The sequence below is a fragment of the Accipiter gentilis genome, chromosome 1, assembly GCF_929443795.1.
Source record: "Accipiter gentilis chromosome 1, bAccGen1.1, whole genome shotgun sequence".
Lineage (NCBI taxonomy): Eukaryota > Metazoa > Chordata > Aves > Accipitriformes > Accipitridae > Astur > Astur gentilis.
In genome coordinates this window covers 46,001,707-46,018,995 of record NC_064880.1, presented here as the reverse complement: position 1 = coordinate 46,018,995, position 17,289 = coordinate 46,001,707, and the positions used below count along the sequence as shown (strand labels likewise).

Below are 17,289 nucleotides of genomic sequence, written 5' to 3'. Positions count from 1 at the left end.
CACATCTGAAAATGTTTACAGTGATGTGCCAAGAAAAGTGAATGTTACTCATAGGTTAACATAGTCTCTGCTTAAGGATGGTTAACTCATAAAAGCTAGTTTGAGCACAGTAGAAATCTGTTCTGAATGCTTTGTAAGATACAAAAGGATACTTTTACTGTTTTTTTCTTTTTTTTCCCTCTTCTTTCCTCAAGACTGCAGATTTATCCTCGAACTGTTGATACTGTCATGCTCTTGCATAAAACTAATATGCAGTTTATCTTCAAAACTAGTTTTTTTCTCTTTGATTTCTTTGGATAGCTTGATTCTAATTATATTACCTAGGAACCTGAGTTTAATCTGTATATCAAAACACAGCATCTTCTTAGTTTATTGGAAGATTAGCTTTTGCCTTTTTTTTTTTTTTTGGAGTAATTTCTTAGCTACTCTGAATGTATTAGTTTATGAATTTTGGTTTGTGTAGCTTAAACTCCTGTTGAATTCATTAGTTTAGCAGTGGGATTAGGCTAACCAGAACAGGATGCTTAAGAAGTACAATAAGGGAAAGCCTTCCTTTGAATAGTGGATAGATCTTGTTTTGCATAGGTATTCGTTTATTTTCTTTCATCTTCTACCATTGTGGTTCCATTATTTTTTCTATCCTACATTTTCTATTCTTATCTTCATTTTTCACTTCTTTTCACCTTTCCTTTCATTCTGCAAATAGATGTCTTGAGATTCATTTAAATTATTTCCTTCAGTGCCCTGTAAAGCATGTTCTCATCTTACTCATATATTAGATGCATTAAATTCTTTCTGACATCAACATTACCTCTTGATTAAATTACAGCCCTGAATTCAATTGGGTGTCATGTAGTCTTGGATAGATGTAAAGCAATATTAGTTTTATACTGCTACCTTATGTTTCACTTTGCTCCCCACTAAGTATTTTCTTTCTTACAAGAAAGAGTTTTTCTTTAGTGCAAGTTGTCTAGCAAAATGTTTATGTATGTGGTGTTAAAAGAAAAGCAATAGAGACATAGTGCATGCCTATTCTTTTCCTTGTATGTTATCTTTAAGCCTAACCTGGTGATGAATCTCCCTTATAATCATTCCTGAAGTACACACCAACCAAAGTGTCTTCCTTCATCCTCTCTAAGTGAATTGGTTATAGTTGTTATCCATAAGCTTAGTGCTTGCAATCATGATAGAAATCTCATCAGCTTCTTAACTGGTATTTAGTGTTGAAGACAGATTCATCTGTTGCCATTGTACTGACACCAGCAAATTAGACTAAGAATTATTTGATTCCTTCTTTTGTGAAAATTACATAGATGTCCTAAACCAGATTTGTCTTACGAATGAGAAGTTCTTAAATTAGCTCTAAGAAAATTTCAAAAAAAATGATCCTTCTTATTGCAAACTCACTTTTATTGTTACTTCATTTTAGGTAACGTTCAAAGCATCAAGATACTCTGTTTCACCAGACTTAAGATTTGTTCTTCTTGCATATGATGTTAAACAGGTAAGCCAACCATTCATAATCAAAGAGCCTCTGAACTAAAACTCTTGACACCCTTGTTGTTTTGTATAGTTCATCTGTGATTCCACATAATATAATTTGATTCATTCACTTGATTTCTCTTGCCAAAACCTTCTGATGCAGTGATGGTGAAGTACGTATTTAAGTGTGTACAGACATACTGCAAGGTTCTCAGCTGAGGTAAATTGCCATGGCTCCTCTGAAGCGTCATGCCGGTTTTGTGGTAGAGGTTTCATAACCCTTAAACTGTTATGTTACTAGGTGATTATGTGAAAGCCTATCTTTTGATATTCCTTCTGTTTTAAGCAGCTGTACATGTCATTTATGGACTATACTAAAAAAAAAATAAATATCTAGGCTGATTAATGTCATGGAATTTTTATTGTTGGCTTCAGTAGTCTGAAACCTGATAGTCTGAAAGTCTCTTGGACTATATAATGGAGTCTATTCTTTGTTTCTCATCGTATTTAGCGATTTTGTAGGCTATTATGTTCTCAAAAGAGTTTCAGTCAACAATGCCGTAGAGAGTTTTCTAAAATAAATCTTTGAACACAAACAGAAATGAAAATGGTCTTATGAATTTCCTCTATGCGTATTGGTGTTTCCATAAAAAGTACTATTAAAGTATGAACTGCTCTTCATTACAGAATAGTTCTGGATTGATAGACTTAGTGGTTATTCAAGCAAGTTTGGGTTGTGGGTTTTTTTTTTTTTGTGTTGGTGGTTTTTGTTTGTTTTTTTTTTTTTTTTATTTTGAAACAGTAAAATTTAGAAATACCTGTTAATACCTGTGACCTTAATATCAGAAGTCAATGTTCAGGAATGACAAAAGATTACTATTGTTTATCAAGTTATACTACAGTATAGTAGTTTGTTTATTTTGTGTTAGGAACTGATAATACAATAGCTGTGTGTTGTGGACTGAAATTCTTAGAACAATAAAATATTCATTTCCAGGTCAGTATACAAACCTTTCCAGCCTTCTGGTAACATTGTTGTATAGATCTGTATACCAGCAGCTTTAATTACATCTGCAAACTGGAAAATGTGCTGAAAACTGATCTGAAATATTCTAAAGGTGTTGATATAAAATGATTCATTTACTTGGTACTAGATCCAAGTAGGTTTTTCTTCTACCAATTCTAGTGGCTTCTGGATCAAGCTCTTTTTATGATACTCATGTATGAATAAACCACGAAAAAGCTGCTGTTGTTCAGTTCTCTATTTTTGTTGTGAAGGGTTCCAGTTTGTTTCCTGTCTGAAAAATACTTGCTCCTTGCTGTTTCCCTTCTTGATTGCTTCTTACTTTGTGAAAGAGTTTAATAATCCCTCATACTGACTTAATTTCCTCATGTGATCTATTGAAATTTTTGTTTTGGATGGGTTGGTTCATTTGGGATTTTCTTAGTAGTAGCATATATAGCTGCTGTAGAAAAATAAGGAAAACATTATAGTATCCATCACACTTTATTGCATCTAAATGTAGTAACATCAGGGATGAATGCCTGCCCCACAATAAAGATGGTCCATTGACATGCAAATTGCTCTCAATGCATGCTGAATATATCCCTTTGCAGTAGAAGTCCCTTTCTGTATTTCATTCTTGGTTTTGTTGCAAAAAGAAGCTTTGCCTTCATTTTACAGTCCAGTTGCTGGAGGTTACTTAGAGGGATGAGGTTTGCAGCATTTAGATTTTGAATCTAGTCATTTCCTTTGCTCAAGTATATTGACAAGAAGTAATTAAAATGAGAAATGAACAGGATTTAGCAAGCAATTTGTGGTGGTAGGCCTGGATGGCTTTGGATGAGGCTTGTGATTCTTACTCTCAATATGCTCCAGCTAGGCTCGTGGCTTTCAAATCAGAATCATACTGTGATTGTTGTGTCCTCTAGAAGTGGCGGTGATGGTGCTGAAATTGGTTAATAACTGGATGTTGTCAGTCAGATGTAAATAATAAAGATGCCATTGAAGTCTGTTAACCTCCTGAGAAAAATCTGTTGCTTTGGGTGGAAGGGAAAATAACCAAAAAGAGTCTAAGCCAATTCTTTTAGAAGTTACAAAAAAATATTATTGTGCATATGTGGTAAAAAGCCTTTTTTCCTCCAAATTTTTTGATTCTTGGGACATTTGTTAGGCTGGTGAGACACTTCTGTTTTCTCAAAATCTGTTGGGGAAAAGGTATGCAATGCCTTGGAAAGCCTCTTTATTTCTGCATAACTAATGCTTCTGAATAACACAAAGGGTTAAGTTAGTGTTCATTCTTCTTGGGCCTTCTCCTTTTTGGTTTTTTTTTTTTTTTTCTTTTTCTTTCTTCTTTTTTTTTTCTCAGTCAGAGCCAGACTTATTGGGTCTGGATGAGAGGAAATCTGCATGTCTACCTTACTCCTTCCCCTGGCTGTTAACTATAAATTATTAAATGTATTGCCTATAAAATTAAATTAATATTAAATGGTATAACTTAATTAAAGATTTTTCAAATTAGTTTCAGTAGAATCAGGCCAGATTCTTTCTTCATATCTCATTTGAATGTAACTTTTTACAAAACTGAGGATTTGCTTATTGTAATTTGCTACAACACATGGTTGAGTCTTTAATAATACCCAGTTCAAGGAACTGCAAGTAACTTATTGTAAGTATTTAGTTGATGTCACCATCTGCTACAAATTTCCACAGACCCCTGGATGTTACTACCTATGTTTGCCCCTTATTTTTCCTTCTTTGTTAAGATTTAGGTGTATAAGTACACTGTAACGTATTTGATGGGATTTCTGCTTTTGCAGACTGTCAAGACTTTGGGTTTTTAAAATTATAATGGTTGTTTACATACATTAATCTGTGTTCTTTGTAACATACAGTAATACAGCTGGAACAGATTTATTAATCAACAGTTTTATAAATAAGCTAGTGTGTTTCAGCTGAACAGATTGGAGAAAAATAGAGACAAATGTTTCTTCAAGACATTTTGTCATGAAATTGTAATTAGAAACAAGGTTATTTTGATGTTTGGATTAAAAATAAATGTGAAGTTAAATAGTTGCATATTTAGTTTACTGTTGTCAGCATTTTCTTTAATCTATTTTATGCTTGGAATGGCAAACTTTAATTAAATTTGCAGTTGTTTCAGCACAATTAAGAATGTCCTCTATGCATAACGGGACATAAATCTGCATGAAAATAAGCCATCTTTGAATACAAAAGTAATAATTGAATGAATCATTTAAATCATGCTTAATAGAAGGAACAAAACTATTTCATGTGGCATAGCAGCTGTTTTGGTATAGCTCTAAAAAATTCGTATGGAAGAAGATTCCTTTGCTAAGGAATTCAAAGTGTTGTAAATTGATTTCTGGCCATCAGATTCCCTCCATCTATATCATAGCAGGTCACAGAATGGAAGCCAGTATTAACTGGCATAAGCACTGTGGCTGTCTGGCTTTTTCTTTTTTTACAGAAGGCTGTGGCAATTTTAGAGGTGCTTTCTGTGTGTTCTTTGCTGCAGTACTCCATAGTTCTTCATGCTTTGGAAATGCTTTCATCAGTTCTCCAAGTTTTTTGACTTTGCCAAAACTTGCATGGATCAACTGTATGTAGTTCAGACTTTCTTTCTGTCACTCATGGTAATTTGGTCCGCATCACTGAAAAAGTCTCACTTTGCAAGGCGACAGATCAGTAAGTAGGAACTAATTTGAGAAATGAACGCATACATTCTTGCTGAATGTCCTGCCATCCTGATTCTTCTGGGACAGTGTGAACGCAGCAGCAGGGAAACCATTGTATGTATTGTATGCAGAGAGGGGACAGTTTTGCAGTGCTGTATCTTTCTGATGTTCCTTTGAAGATTGTCAAGGTAAGAGCAAAGAATGTGATGCTCTGAGAGGCAGAGCATCTAAGCCAGTTGAGATTTCCAGAGGAAAGGTTATTTCGCTATTGCTTTAAATGTCATTTTAACACAGTCCTTATTGAAAATTTTTCTTACTCTGCTTGTGGTGTTATTCACAACTACCAAAACCTGATTTATAGTTTTGATTAGAAAATGGAAATCAGATACTCTGTTCTTGCATTAGTGATAAAGATTGGGGCAGTAAATTTGCAATTTGCAGTGCAGTGAGCATTGAGGTCCTAAGAAGTTCTTTTGCCATTGGGGAATTTTGGTGTCCCTCAGCAGAAGATGAGTTGTCCCTGGAGTGCACGTGAAATGAAAATAAGCTTTATTCTGGATATTAGTGGGTTTTTTTTCTCAGACATCATAGGCATGTTCTCCCCATGCTCTTGCTGGAATATAATATGCCACAGAAGAGCAAGTGAAGAAGTAAATGAGATCAGTTCCTCTTTTTCTTTGCAAGTCCCCTTTTTTCCCTCACTTGATTTAATAATCCCTTGCTTGTGATTTTGTTTTTTTTCCTACAAACTGTCCTTTCCTTCTCCCTACTTTTAAATCACTTTTGAATACCAACTTTAAGTATTTTTTCCTACTTTATTCTCTTTACTATTACTAATGCGTCATTTTCTGCTTTCAATGCAAAATGAATTATGCGCAGGTTTTTTTAGCTCTTGGTTCGGAAATGTGTTTAAAAAAGAGATTAAAGTTCAGCTCTAGTTTAGAAGCGTAAGCATTTATACACTCTCTAAAAAAAGGAAATGTTTTCCTGAATTAGGGCTTCAAACCGTAATGTTTTTTAGCTAGAGAATTTTAATAAAACCATGTTTAGCTTAAAACACCGTGAAAATGGCTTCTAATAATTCTTATGGTAACATCAGGATGAAGAATAATCCAATCCTCTTCAGAAAGGTAGGAGAAAAATAGTTTTAGATCTAAAAGTCACTCATTCAGTAGGAATGAAAAATATTTCAAAAGTGTTTCTGAATATTTGTAGTTTAATGTATTGAAGTAAAGATGAGAGTCCAATACAGTATCTGAAGCAAAGAAACCCCAAGAGAAAGAAGTTACTTATCTGCCATGTGCTGATGCCTATCATAACTTTGCTGCTGTAATACATATTTTTAGAGGATAACGATAGGGACTACTGACCACAGTCTATAGCGAATGGAGGGTGAACAGCAACAAGTGACATGCTCATCAAACTCTTAGAGATTACCTCTGATACTGGCTTACTCGAGTGTACTGAAAGGATCTGCAGGAGTCTGTCTGCAGATTAGAAGAATCCATGCGGGGAAAAATTCAATTAAGTCTTAAATTATGATTATCTGTTCTTCATTAGATTATCTTTCTACCAAGTAGGTGAAAACTAAATGTTCAATTCTCAGTAATCTTCTTGATCAGTGAAATTAATTATTGCGCTTTTTTTCTGCAAAAATTCAATGATAAAGAAATCGCCTCGCATTATGTCTTATTTTTAATCAAGACACTGTTTGGTGTTAATATCTGCGGGTGTTTTCAACAAGATAGTTTATACAGTGCTTATGAAAATCTGACTTTGAGCATTATCTGGAGTACCAGCTAATGGTTGGAAACATATGCAACAAGGATGAAATGAAATCTGTCTTCTAACGCATGGAAACAATATTTTCTCAACAAGATTATTTCATACAAAAGAATAACAGAAGACTTCTTAAACAAGTAGTGATCTGGACAGTGACATTTTATGTAGAGCTCTCTGTGAAGTAAAGATCTGATATAAAATTCATGCTATCAACTTTTTTCTCCAGAAATGCATGCTTCTTTAGATAAACCTGTTTTTCATGTGTATTTATTTAGGTTCTGAGGGTGATCTTTCATCTTTCATTTGTTCATTTTGAGATGAGTCCAGAAGCAAATCATGCATGTGCATACTCCTGAACTTAGGAGATCATAAATAAAAGTCTGATCCAGACATGACTTTCCCATTCATTTTTATCTGTTGTCAAGATCATGAAAGACCAATTTTTATCAGTTTAGGGCAGTAAGAAAAAAAAAAATAAGAAGGAAATTTTAAGTAAGATCCTCCCCCAATATTTGAAGTTATTTCTTGCAAATATTTTTGTGATATATTTTATTCCTGTCTTAGGTAGAACATGATTAGGTGTTTAAAAGGTCAGATATTGAGCAATTAATGGAAGAGGGCTCCTCAAATTTTCCCCTTTTAAAGGCTGTTGTTTTACTTTGAGTCAGAGTTTTAGCTGGATAGATTAGAATTAGTTAATATAATAGCTAGGCTGTTGGTGATCCTGGCATACTACTCATCTGTTACATATATCTGACTTTATTTTATATAGCTCTACAGATATGAAAGGCATTTTAAAGATATGAAAAGAAAAGGTCTTTGCCTGAGATGATGTGCTTTGTAATAAAACATGGCAAAATGAATTTGGTGACACTGTGCTATTGTGAATTATCCCATAGGAGTGAGTATTCCTATGAATACATAGTGTACCACTTCTATCCAGAGTTTTGTCTAAATTATGTGGCAAAACATAATAACCACCAGTCCCCATAAATAGAAGATGAGGAAGAATAGAAAGAGTGTATTTTATGTTGAGATTCTTGGGCATTGATGTTTGTTTAGTATTTGTCTGATAAACAGCCTCTTCACATTTCATCCATGTTTAATTGCAGTCCTCTTAAGTACTTGCATTCAATTCATCAGACAGCTTACTAGCTTACTACTTATGAGAAGTAGCAGAGATATACCTGGAGTATCTGCATATCTTTTGTATTATTTGTCTTTGTATATGCATTATTATAGTTACATTATTGGCGTATTTGTGGTGGGATGATGGGGCTGCTCTCTGCCAGGGCTTTACAATGATTACCTGCAGAACAGGGGGTGAATTGTCATAATCTTTTCCTTTAAAAAAAATTGGAACTAAAAAGGTAGGGAAACAAGGGTACTATTGGGATACTTCCACTTTTTTTTAGAATCTAATATGAAAGCTATCATGCCACATACATGTCCATATGCATCCATTTACTTATTTTTCAGAAGAGTTTTTTTTTAATTTTTTCTAGAAAGTGCTTTCTTTCATCAGCTGAAGTGTTCATATACGCAGATTCAGCCTTTTGTAACAGTTAAAAAAATAGAACACCTTTCACTTTTCATAGGAAACGACATGAGACAAGGTATTGCTGTTTTTCAAATAACTTACTGGGTCTCTCTGTTCCATTTATACTTACAGGATTGCTGTTCAATCTCAAGTTTTATAAGTAAACAAAATGAATAATTCTAATTTAGGTGGAAGATGGCTCTTTTTTCTCATTCAGAATTGCCAGAGTTGAAAAATCAGAATTCATGTTTTCAACTTACTGTTCAAAGACAGTATTGAAAAAAGAACATTGTGCTTTGCTATTGTTCAGTAAAAATTGATTCTAGGGCATTTAGCTTTTCAAAGAAAATGTTTATTGACAGAAAAAGTATTTATTTTCAATAATATTGTCATTCTTATCAAGTATGAATACTGTTATTTCAGGAAGACTTAGGTAGGGTCTAGTTCAGTTACCAAGACCCAGCAGTTTAGAAACAGTCTTAACAAAACTGTGATTTTTCACGTGGTCATATTCCTACATCCCATAATAATCCAGGAGGACTGGAATCCCTGTGGGCTAATGCTATATAAATAAGCAATATTACACTATTTAAGTCAGCAGCTCCCTTTAGCAACTTATTTTATACAGCATAAGGTCTAGCTTCTGCTGTGAAACTGCTAACCTTATCACATCCTCCCCATTTCTCTTCTGTGCATTGATAATATGCAGAAATGTCCCAGAAATGTCCATTGTAAGTGAAAGGTTTGTCCATCACGGCCTATAGACAAAGGTGGGTTTTTTTAAAATTCCACTTATTTCTTGCTACTATCTGTTTTGTGTACTAATGGTGTTACCAGAAATAGTGTACACCTGAAAGTTAGTTTTACAATTATATTGTTATGTATTATTTTAGAAGATGAGATACTAGTGACATTTTTATCAAATATCTGTGAGAATAAGTCTTCTTCAGCAATGCTGAATGGAAAAATAAGTTTGTGTTTTGTTTTTTTAAATAGAAATACCCCAAGGACAGTGTGAATAAATAACAGGGCAAGGACTGTTAGGAGTCCTAATTGGAGGCTGTATCAGTAGCTGTTAGAGTCTGAAAAGCTGAACAGAGCTTTAATTTGGATTAAGATCTGCCAGAGTTCACCACAAGCAATTAGAATCAACTGATACACCCATCTGTTTTTAAAAATTGTTTCTTCCATGCTCCCAAGAAATAATGATTCCCTTCCTTGCTACTAAAATAATATGGACTAAAAGAATATTTTACACATCTCTCAGTTTTGACAGGTTTTACCCTGAGCATGAATCATTGTTAGCTCAACTGCTACACTGATTGATTTCTCAAATACAAGAGCTGGCTCACATCTTCAAATACAGTGAATAAATGACTTCTGAGGAGCAAAATCACTTCATGGATCTGACTGACCCATATGTTAAAACATTTTACTGAAAATGCCATGTATGTTTTTTATGATATAGGCATCAGCATGTTCCATAATGACTCATATCAGATCTCACTTAAAAGACACATTCTTTCTATATGTACTGAAAATAAACAAGATTGAATTACTTAAAGAATAGCCCTCTTAACAAATGCCTACAGTCAGTTCATGTGTTCAATACACTTAGAAAATCAGTTTTAAACAATGGGGTTTTTTTGCTTTTGTTTCATTTTTCATAATAGCCTCTATCTGAAATTCAATAATAATGTATCTTACTGAGAAATGTGATATGCATTATAGCTTTCTCATTAAACTTTTAAATAAGATACCATTAGCATTGATGAATGTAATCCCAAATGGTCACTTAATCTTAAAATAGTCATTGATCACGCATTCAGAATTTTAGTCTTGCAGCCAAACTAGTATATGTTGTTAGTGGTCATGAATTTTATACCAAAAGGAATTAACATCTTTCTCTGGCTGCAGTGTTATGAATTATATTCACAAACTAGGGATGACTTGGTGAGTTTCTTTTTTTTTTTTCCAAATGCAACAACATTTGATTAAAAAAATCTTTCGGATACATGTGATATCTGAAATAGAAAGCTTAAGCACAGTCCAGAAGGACAAAGTTTTCATCTTTTGAAATCCTTTGTCTTTGATTGTTAAAAATCATGTTTAAACTAGAAATAAAGAGGCAGAGTTATTCCACAATATTGATTGATCTGCTAGCATGTGGTTGAAGTCACATTAATAGCAGAGGTACTAGGTGGTTTTCTTAATACCTTTAGGAAAGCTAAACCAAATCTCAGTAGAGGAGCCCTGCTGTTTTTCACATTTTAAATGTATATAAGGATGCATTTAAATATATGTGTATATATAAATATATGTATATATTTAAATAAATATGGATTGAAATATTTATTTTAAAATAACCTGGAATTTAAATAATAATACGGACAAAGTAGAAGCATATACAAAACAAAAAAGTTAATACTTCTCTAGTTTCGTCAGTGTTGCCATACATCTTTTGTCTGAATTCTGTCAGTGACGCTATCTTGGAATCAAAACCCCAAAGCATTATATGCATATCCTATTTCATTTGTTAAATGCAATCAAGCTTAATTTAACTTTGCCCAGAGGGGCTGTGCACTTTCAGGACCCGTCTGGACCAAGCCCTGTGCCACCTGGTCTGGATTCAGTGTTGGTCCTGCTTTGTGCGGGAAGTTGGACTAATGACGTCCTAAGATCCTTTCAACCTGGGTGAGTCTGAGTCAGTATTGTCATGTCAGCAGTATTCCCCCTTTAGATAAAGATTCCCAAGATTAAAAATAAAAAATAAAAAATCTATTTTTTGGAACTGTTCCCAGGAAAGAAAACAAATATAAAATGTCTACCTACATGTCCAGTTTAATGAAGTGCCAAATAGTACATAAATATTCCTTAAACCGTTCTCAGTAGTTTTATTTGTCCTTTTCTTTTATGTTCACTTAGATCTCCAAATGTTTCTATACCTTTGTGTATATGAGAAATCTCATCCTCTGTCTCTCCAGATACATGAGCAGATATAATTCTCACTGCAGCAATCAGATTTGAGTGGAAGAAGTTCTGAAATGTTTGTGCTCTGCAAAACAAGGAAAATCAGATGAAGGAAAAACCTAAGCTCAGACTGAAGGTTTACAATTACTTCTTATTACGATTAAATAGTTAAACAGGCTGGCCAGATCGGGAAAGCAATTATTCTAAAATGTGAGAGGGGGGGAAAAAAGAAATCTGCTTTTTCAGTTATTCTGCATAATTCTGTCTCTATCAGCAGCACACATTGAATAATAATTAAATTTTGCTTAAAATAGACAAGTTGGAAAAAAAATTAGTGACTTAAACCAAAAGAAAATGCACAGAGCGGGTAAGGCTTGCAACTGCCTTTTAATTCCAAATTGCAAATTCCTGGTCAGAAGAATCTAATGCACAAACTAAAAGTGTAACTATAACATTCTTAATACATGTTTTTTGTCTTGAAGGAGAGACTTTCTGTATTGTGCATTCACTCAAATTTCTGGGGGGCTGGCTTTTTTGTTTGCTTGTTTTCATAACGAGAAATAAACCAAGTAGGTTGAAATCTTAAAATCCTGGCACCTTTTTGGAAGAAATCAGTCACTCCAAAGACAAGTTCAAGTGTCAGTACCTGTGGTAAGGACAACCTGTAGCAATGGCAAATGGCCTGGAACATGAGCAAACATGTTTAAAAGCTGTCCCATAGAGAGTATTTGCTCTTCCCAAATGCCTATACAAAAATGATCTTGAAGCTGGAGGGTGTTGTGTGCCACAGGAGCTCCAAAGCTGCTTGTCACATTTCAGAGAACCAGTGTAAACGCATCAGAATTTAATTTTCTTCCACAATCCTTCACTGTGCAGGCCATAGCACTAACTTTAAGTAGCAACCTTTATTTAGCAGGCACCAAAACTTCTTACCACTTTTGAACTTGATGAAAATGCCGTTAAAGTCAGTGGAACTTTTTCCATTGACTTTAAAATGGACTTTTGGATCAGCTCTTGTCTACGTATCACACAAACGTAATAAAGTCATCTCCGTAATGTGACACTATGAGCCAGGTGGACAATGAATAAAGCACAGTGCGCCGCTAGGATTTTCTGCAGGATCTTGTAGAGGATAGATTTATCAATGTTTTCAGAGGCTCATTGTGCCCTGAGTCAGCCTTTACGTCTGTAGGTTGTTTGCACCTTTTTGAATATTAGTCATCTTGCTTCCCGTGGTGTTCCCTCTCCTTAGGGACAGCCATGACAGAGACTTTTGACAGCTCGCTATCATCATTGTTATTTTCTGTAGTATTTTGGGTGCAAGTCACTTGGTCCTGATGCAATGTCAGCTTTTAGTGGTTCTAATTGCTGTCTTCAGTGTCATTATCTCAAAGATATTTTAAGACTACATTTTCCTCCAGTGGAAAGCTTCCTGTAATGTGACTGTCAGCTGCTTCTTGTAGATGTTGAGACAAGAATCGATTCAAGTTCTTGTCATGGTCAACTTCATCTGTCCATGGTTTCTTTTCCTTCATTGTACTGACATGTATATGAACATACTGTGTTTAACGTGTTTAAGACTAAGAGGCTGCATAGGGGAGTGAGAGCAAGTTTATTCTTCTGCTTTTCCCTCCCCATTATGGGGAGTTGGGATTGGATTGGTACCGTTCCTACTCACAGCAGCTGTTCTCTCTTTGGGGTTTTGATCAAGGACTAATCAGAAGATGAACAGGGCCTTTGCATCCCTCCCTGGTCTTCACCGGCCATGCTGGCCAGATTCGCAGAGTACAGCAAGTAAGTTACCGATCCTCTGTGCTAAGCGCATCTGAATCTCGGTCTTTCCTGTGATAATTCCTTGTCTCTGTACTGTCCCCTGAGGATGGCTGTGTCTGTGATCTAGCAAATTCTGCTCAACGGCTTGAACTCCCATTCAAGTTCTGATGGAGGATTTATGACTTTATATAGTTTATTCCTGCAAAAATTCACCTTTTTCTAAACTTAGCTTGGAGGAGGGTTAGTGGGAAGAGGCTATACCTATTAGATCAGCTGAGAAAAGATTCTTGTTTTCATGCTATATCATTTAGTAACATAAGCTGCTATACACATTGATTGTTTATTTGTTTATACATTTAGATAATTTGCAGCTGCGATGGACCTACTAGCTCTAGTCCTTACTGATACCATGTAATACTTATGCGTTCTAAAGATGCATCTGGCTTTCTCAGTTTCCTTTAAAAACTTTGATTTTCAGTCCTCAGTAAGATACAGAAGATCAAGCTGGCAGAAGTAACTTTGTGTCTCTCTTTAGCACATGATGCTGGTGCTACTTTATTCTTTGTCTCAGGTGTCTTCTTGAGTCAGCAACACTAACAGTAATGGAAGTTTTGGTACAGAGGTGTAATGAAGATCTTAAAGGACATGGTGTTAAATGTGCTTTTTAGCTCAGGGCAGATCATTGGTACTAATGTAACCTTTTTTTGGAGGCTTCTTTCAGATAGTGGATTGCGTAAATAGTTTAATTTGCTGTATAGGCCTTTACACTTTGTTGTGAGTTTTATATTTGTCACCTAATGATGTCTGTGAATGTTGGTCAAAGCTGAAGAGTCTCTTCTCAAAAAATGTGCTATCTGAACCTGGCATTGTACCAGGAAGTCTCAGGTTACCATAGTGGTTGAAGAACTTACTTGAAATAGTATAAATATACTGTAGTTAGACTTAAATTAGGAAATTGAAGTGCTACTTGTCATTTTAGTAGGGAGTATATGGCTATTTCTTTGTTAATTTTTCTGTAACCTGATCTCATATCTTTTAAGTTAAATAAGAGTTTTGTATGAATGTTAGAGAACTTCAATCACCTCAAAAATAAGACTGATCTTTCTTTTTTCCATGTGCCTCAGTCTCAACCGACATGTGATCCTTAGTGCTGTGCTTGAGGTTCTGGAGTCTCAAGGACGTGAAAAAAAGATGTTACTCTGATCATAGAAATACTCTGCATGGTAGCTTTTGTTCAGAGATCCCCAAGTGATGTGAAAGCATTCATGAGTCATACGTCTCAAGAGTCCTACAAAGGTGGTTTTAAATTTGAATATATTATATATTTATATACTTATTTTTTTATATTTTAAATGATACAGGAAAGTTGTTCTCTACTAGCAATATAACCATATTTTATTAAAAAAATTTGAATATTAAAAAAAGCTCAGTTGGATGCTTTCATGAAAAACTTCTGAGCTATTTCATCATGTATTTTTAGGCCTAATTATTCAGTTTGTTAAAAGATTAGGAGCGTTTGGAGCGGACAGTTGGTAAGACTTCAACATAGGAAGCTTAAAAACAATTAAGCTAATATATATACACATAAAATAAAAATATAGCAATTCAGTTAGAAGTCTGGTTTGCAACACCTTGAGACACTTAAAAAACAGTCCTCCCCAAAAGGGCAGACTGTCAAATTCAGAAAGGAAACTTCTATATTAATAGTACTTCTCATCAGCAGAATTTCACTGTGACTCTCAGCTGTGGTATTCATTACAACAGCCATCTGCTTTGGCAGTGCCATAATTTCTTTTTCCAGTATTTCAGATGAAATTAAAATCATCATACAGTGAACACTGCTAGGAAACTAAAAAATCTGAATATAAGCTTGGTATTAAAGTTATTGTAGATCATTGCAATTTATGTTCTATTTGTATAGTATTCCAAAAATAGAACAACAACATTAACGGTTTTGAATATTCAGGGAAGGCTGCCTATTTCGGTGTTTTTGCTTTTATTAGTGTTCCAGTAATTTTTTGCAACCTTGCAGTGAAATAGGATTGTAGAACTTATTGTAAATGTGGCAAGCAAATGAATGGGGAGAAACACAGAATCAGCCAGGGTCACAGTGAGGAACAGATTGCTCTTCTCTCCCACTCTCTTCCCTATTACTGATATCCAAACTTATGTCATTCTTAACTCTTTTTTTTTACTACATGGCTTAATAGCCTTAAGCTTCCAGCTATTTGCATTTATCCTAGTAATTTGTTGTTATGCTCTCCCAGGGAGCATTCCCAAATGCTTGCTGTGTTTTCCGTGTATGCTTCCATACTCAGAACTGTTTAATACCAAGCCTCCTTCTTTTTTCCCTTTTCTACTTCTCTGGCTTTTCTCTTCTTGCCTCTCTTTCCTCTAGCTTGTTTAGTGTTGATGAGACTTTAACTTTTTGTTTCTCAATCCCATTCCTTCCCAGATACAATTATGCACTCTCTTACTCCCTTCATTTTCCTTTTCTTTCTGTCTTTCCCTAAGAGAGAAAGTTCCCTTTTCAAATTTATTTCTTGATCTCAGAAAATCCTCACTTAATCCATATTCTGCCTACTCTATTATTTTACCTCTTCTCACAATTAGTAATATCTACTTTCCTTATTACTTGTCTTATATTTGATACTTTTATAGATAAATCAGTCATAACGATCTTAGGAAATGTGAGGTAAGTATGTTCCAGCAAAAAATGGGAATTCAGAGCACACAGTCTCTCTGCAGTTTCTTATGATTTGGCTACACTGTGAGACTGGAGCATGCTTAGGAAATGATCAAATGTAAGAGAATACCTAATTCCAGACTTCTTCGCTCATTTTGCTGGTTGTATCTTAGGCTCAGAGGTGTTACATGACTGAGACTGGACCTGTCTTCTGATGAAGTGAGCAGATGGTCTTGTTCATGCCAAGTGCAGCTAGATGGCCTGAACTAGAAGGGTCGCCCAGTTCATTCAAATTCCTGTACAGTGCTTACCATTGTAATGGTTTATCAAAAAAGTCTGAGACTACAAAAAGTTCCCATGTATAGAAATAAGTTTAAATAACATGCAGAGCAAAAAATGAATACGGTAGATGATAAATGCTGGCACCTAAATTTGATCCTCATTTCTACTTTTTTATATCTGATAAAGTACTCCAAATGGATAATTATTACCAATAGTGGCTAGCATATCTGTCAATCAATACATTTACCTATCTTAAATAATGGAAATGAGAGTAAATTCATGAGCTATATCTCTTTCAGAAATGTTTGAGACTTTTTTTTTTTCCTTTTTAACCTTGAGATGATATGTATGGTAGTATATTAAATTAGCATAAAATGTTATGATCATTGAGAGTGATATATGGTCATGTGTTCTCTTACAATGCATCAAGAATAACGAGTGGTAATTGGTTCAGGACATTGATTAAAGAGCTATTGAGTAAATTGGAGATGTAGTTTACTACACAAATGGCATATCAAGTTTCATCTCTGTTGTACTTGCTACTTTATTACTCTAAACTGAAAATATTTCATGAAAGTATGGCTGGACATACATATAGCACTTTATATAGTTATTCAGTCAAACTGTGGAAAAAATCCTTTGTTCAGAGGGATTGTTTAAAAGGATTATTCTAACATCTCAAAGAATTGTCAATGGATGATTTTAGTGAAACTAGATCTTTAGCTGTCATGTCTTTAATTGTGGAGGGTCGTGGAGAGCACATAACAGTCACAGAAAGCCTTAATGAACAGAATTCATTAAGCTTATCTATTTGGTGTTAAGACATTACCACCAAAATGAGGCTAAAATAAAGGAAAATTGGAAATGTCACACTAATCCTTTGTAAGTTTTAAAATAGTTTGGAAATATTGGCATTGTTGTTAGCTGACAAAAATATATAGAACACACTGTACATGACTAGACTCTCAGAAATTTGTGTTTCTGACATGTTTCTCATTTACACAGTCTTTTTTTCCCTGTGTTATCCCTACAAGGTATAAATTCCAATATGCCAAAGGAAAAACATAATTCACTG

At 34.5% G+C, this 17,289-nt stretch overlaps 1 protein-coding gene across 3 annotated transcripts in view; it reads left to right on the top strand.

Moving 5' to 3' along the window:
- The window catches only part of DPP10 (dipeptidyl peptidase like 10), an 882,866-nt gene that overhangs the window by 417,015 nt on the left and 448,562 nt on the right, over window positions 1-17,289 (top strand). For all 3 annotated transcript variants that reach the window (XM_049813528.1, XM_049813537.1, XM_049813518.1), the window contains exon 5: window positions 1,430-1,504. In XM_049813528.1, the coding sequence (XP_049669485.1) occupies window positions 1,430-1,504 (75 nt within the window). The remainder of the gene's footprint in view (window positions 1-1,429; window positions 1,505-17,289) is intronic.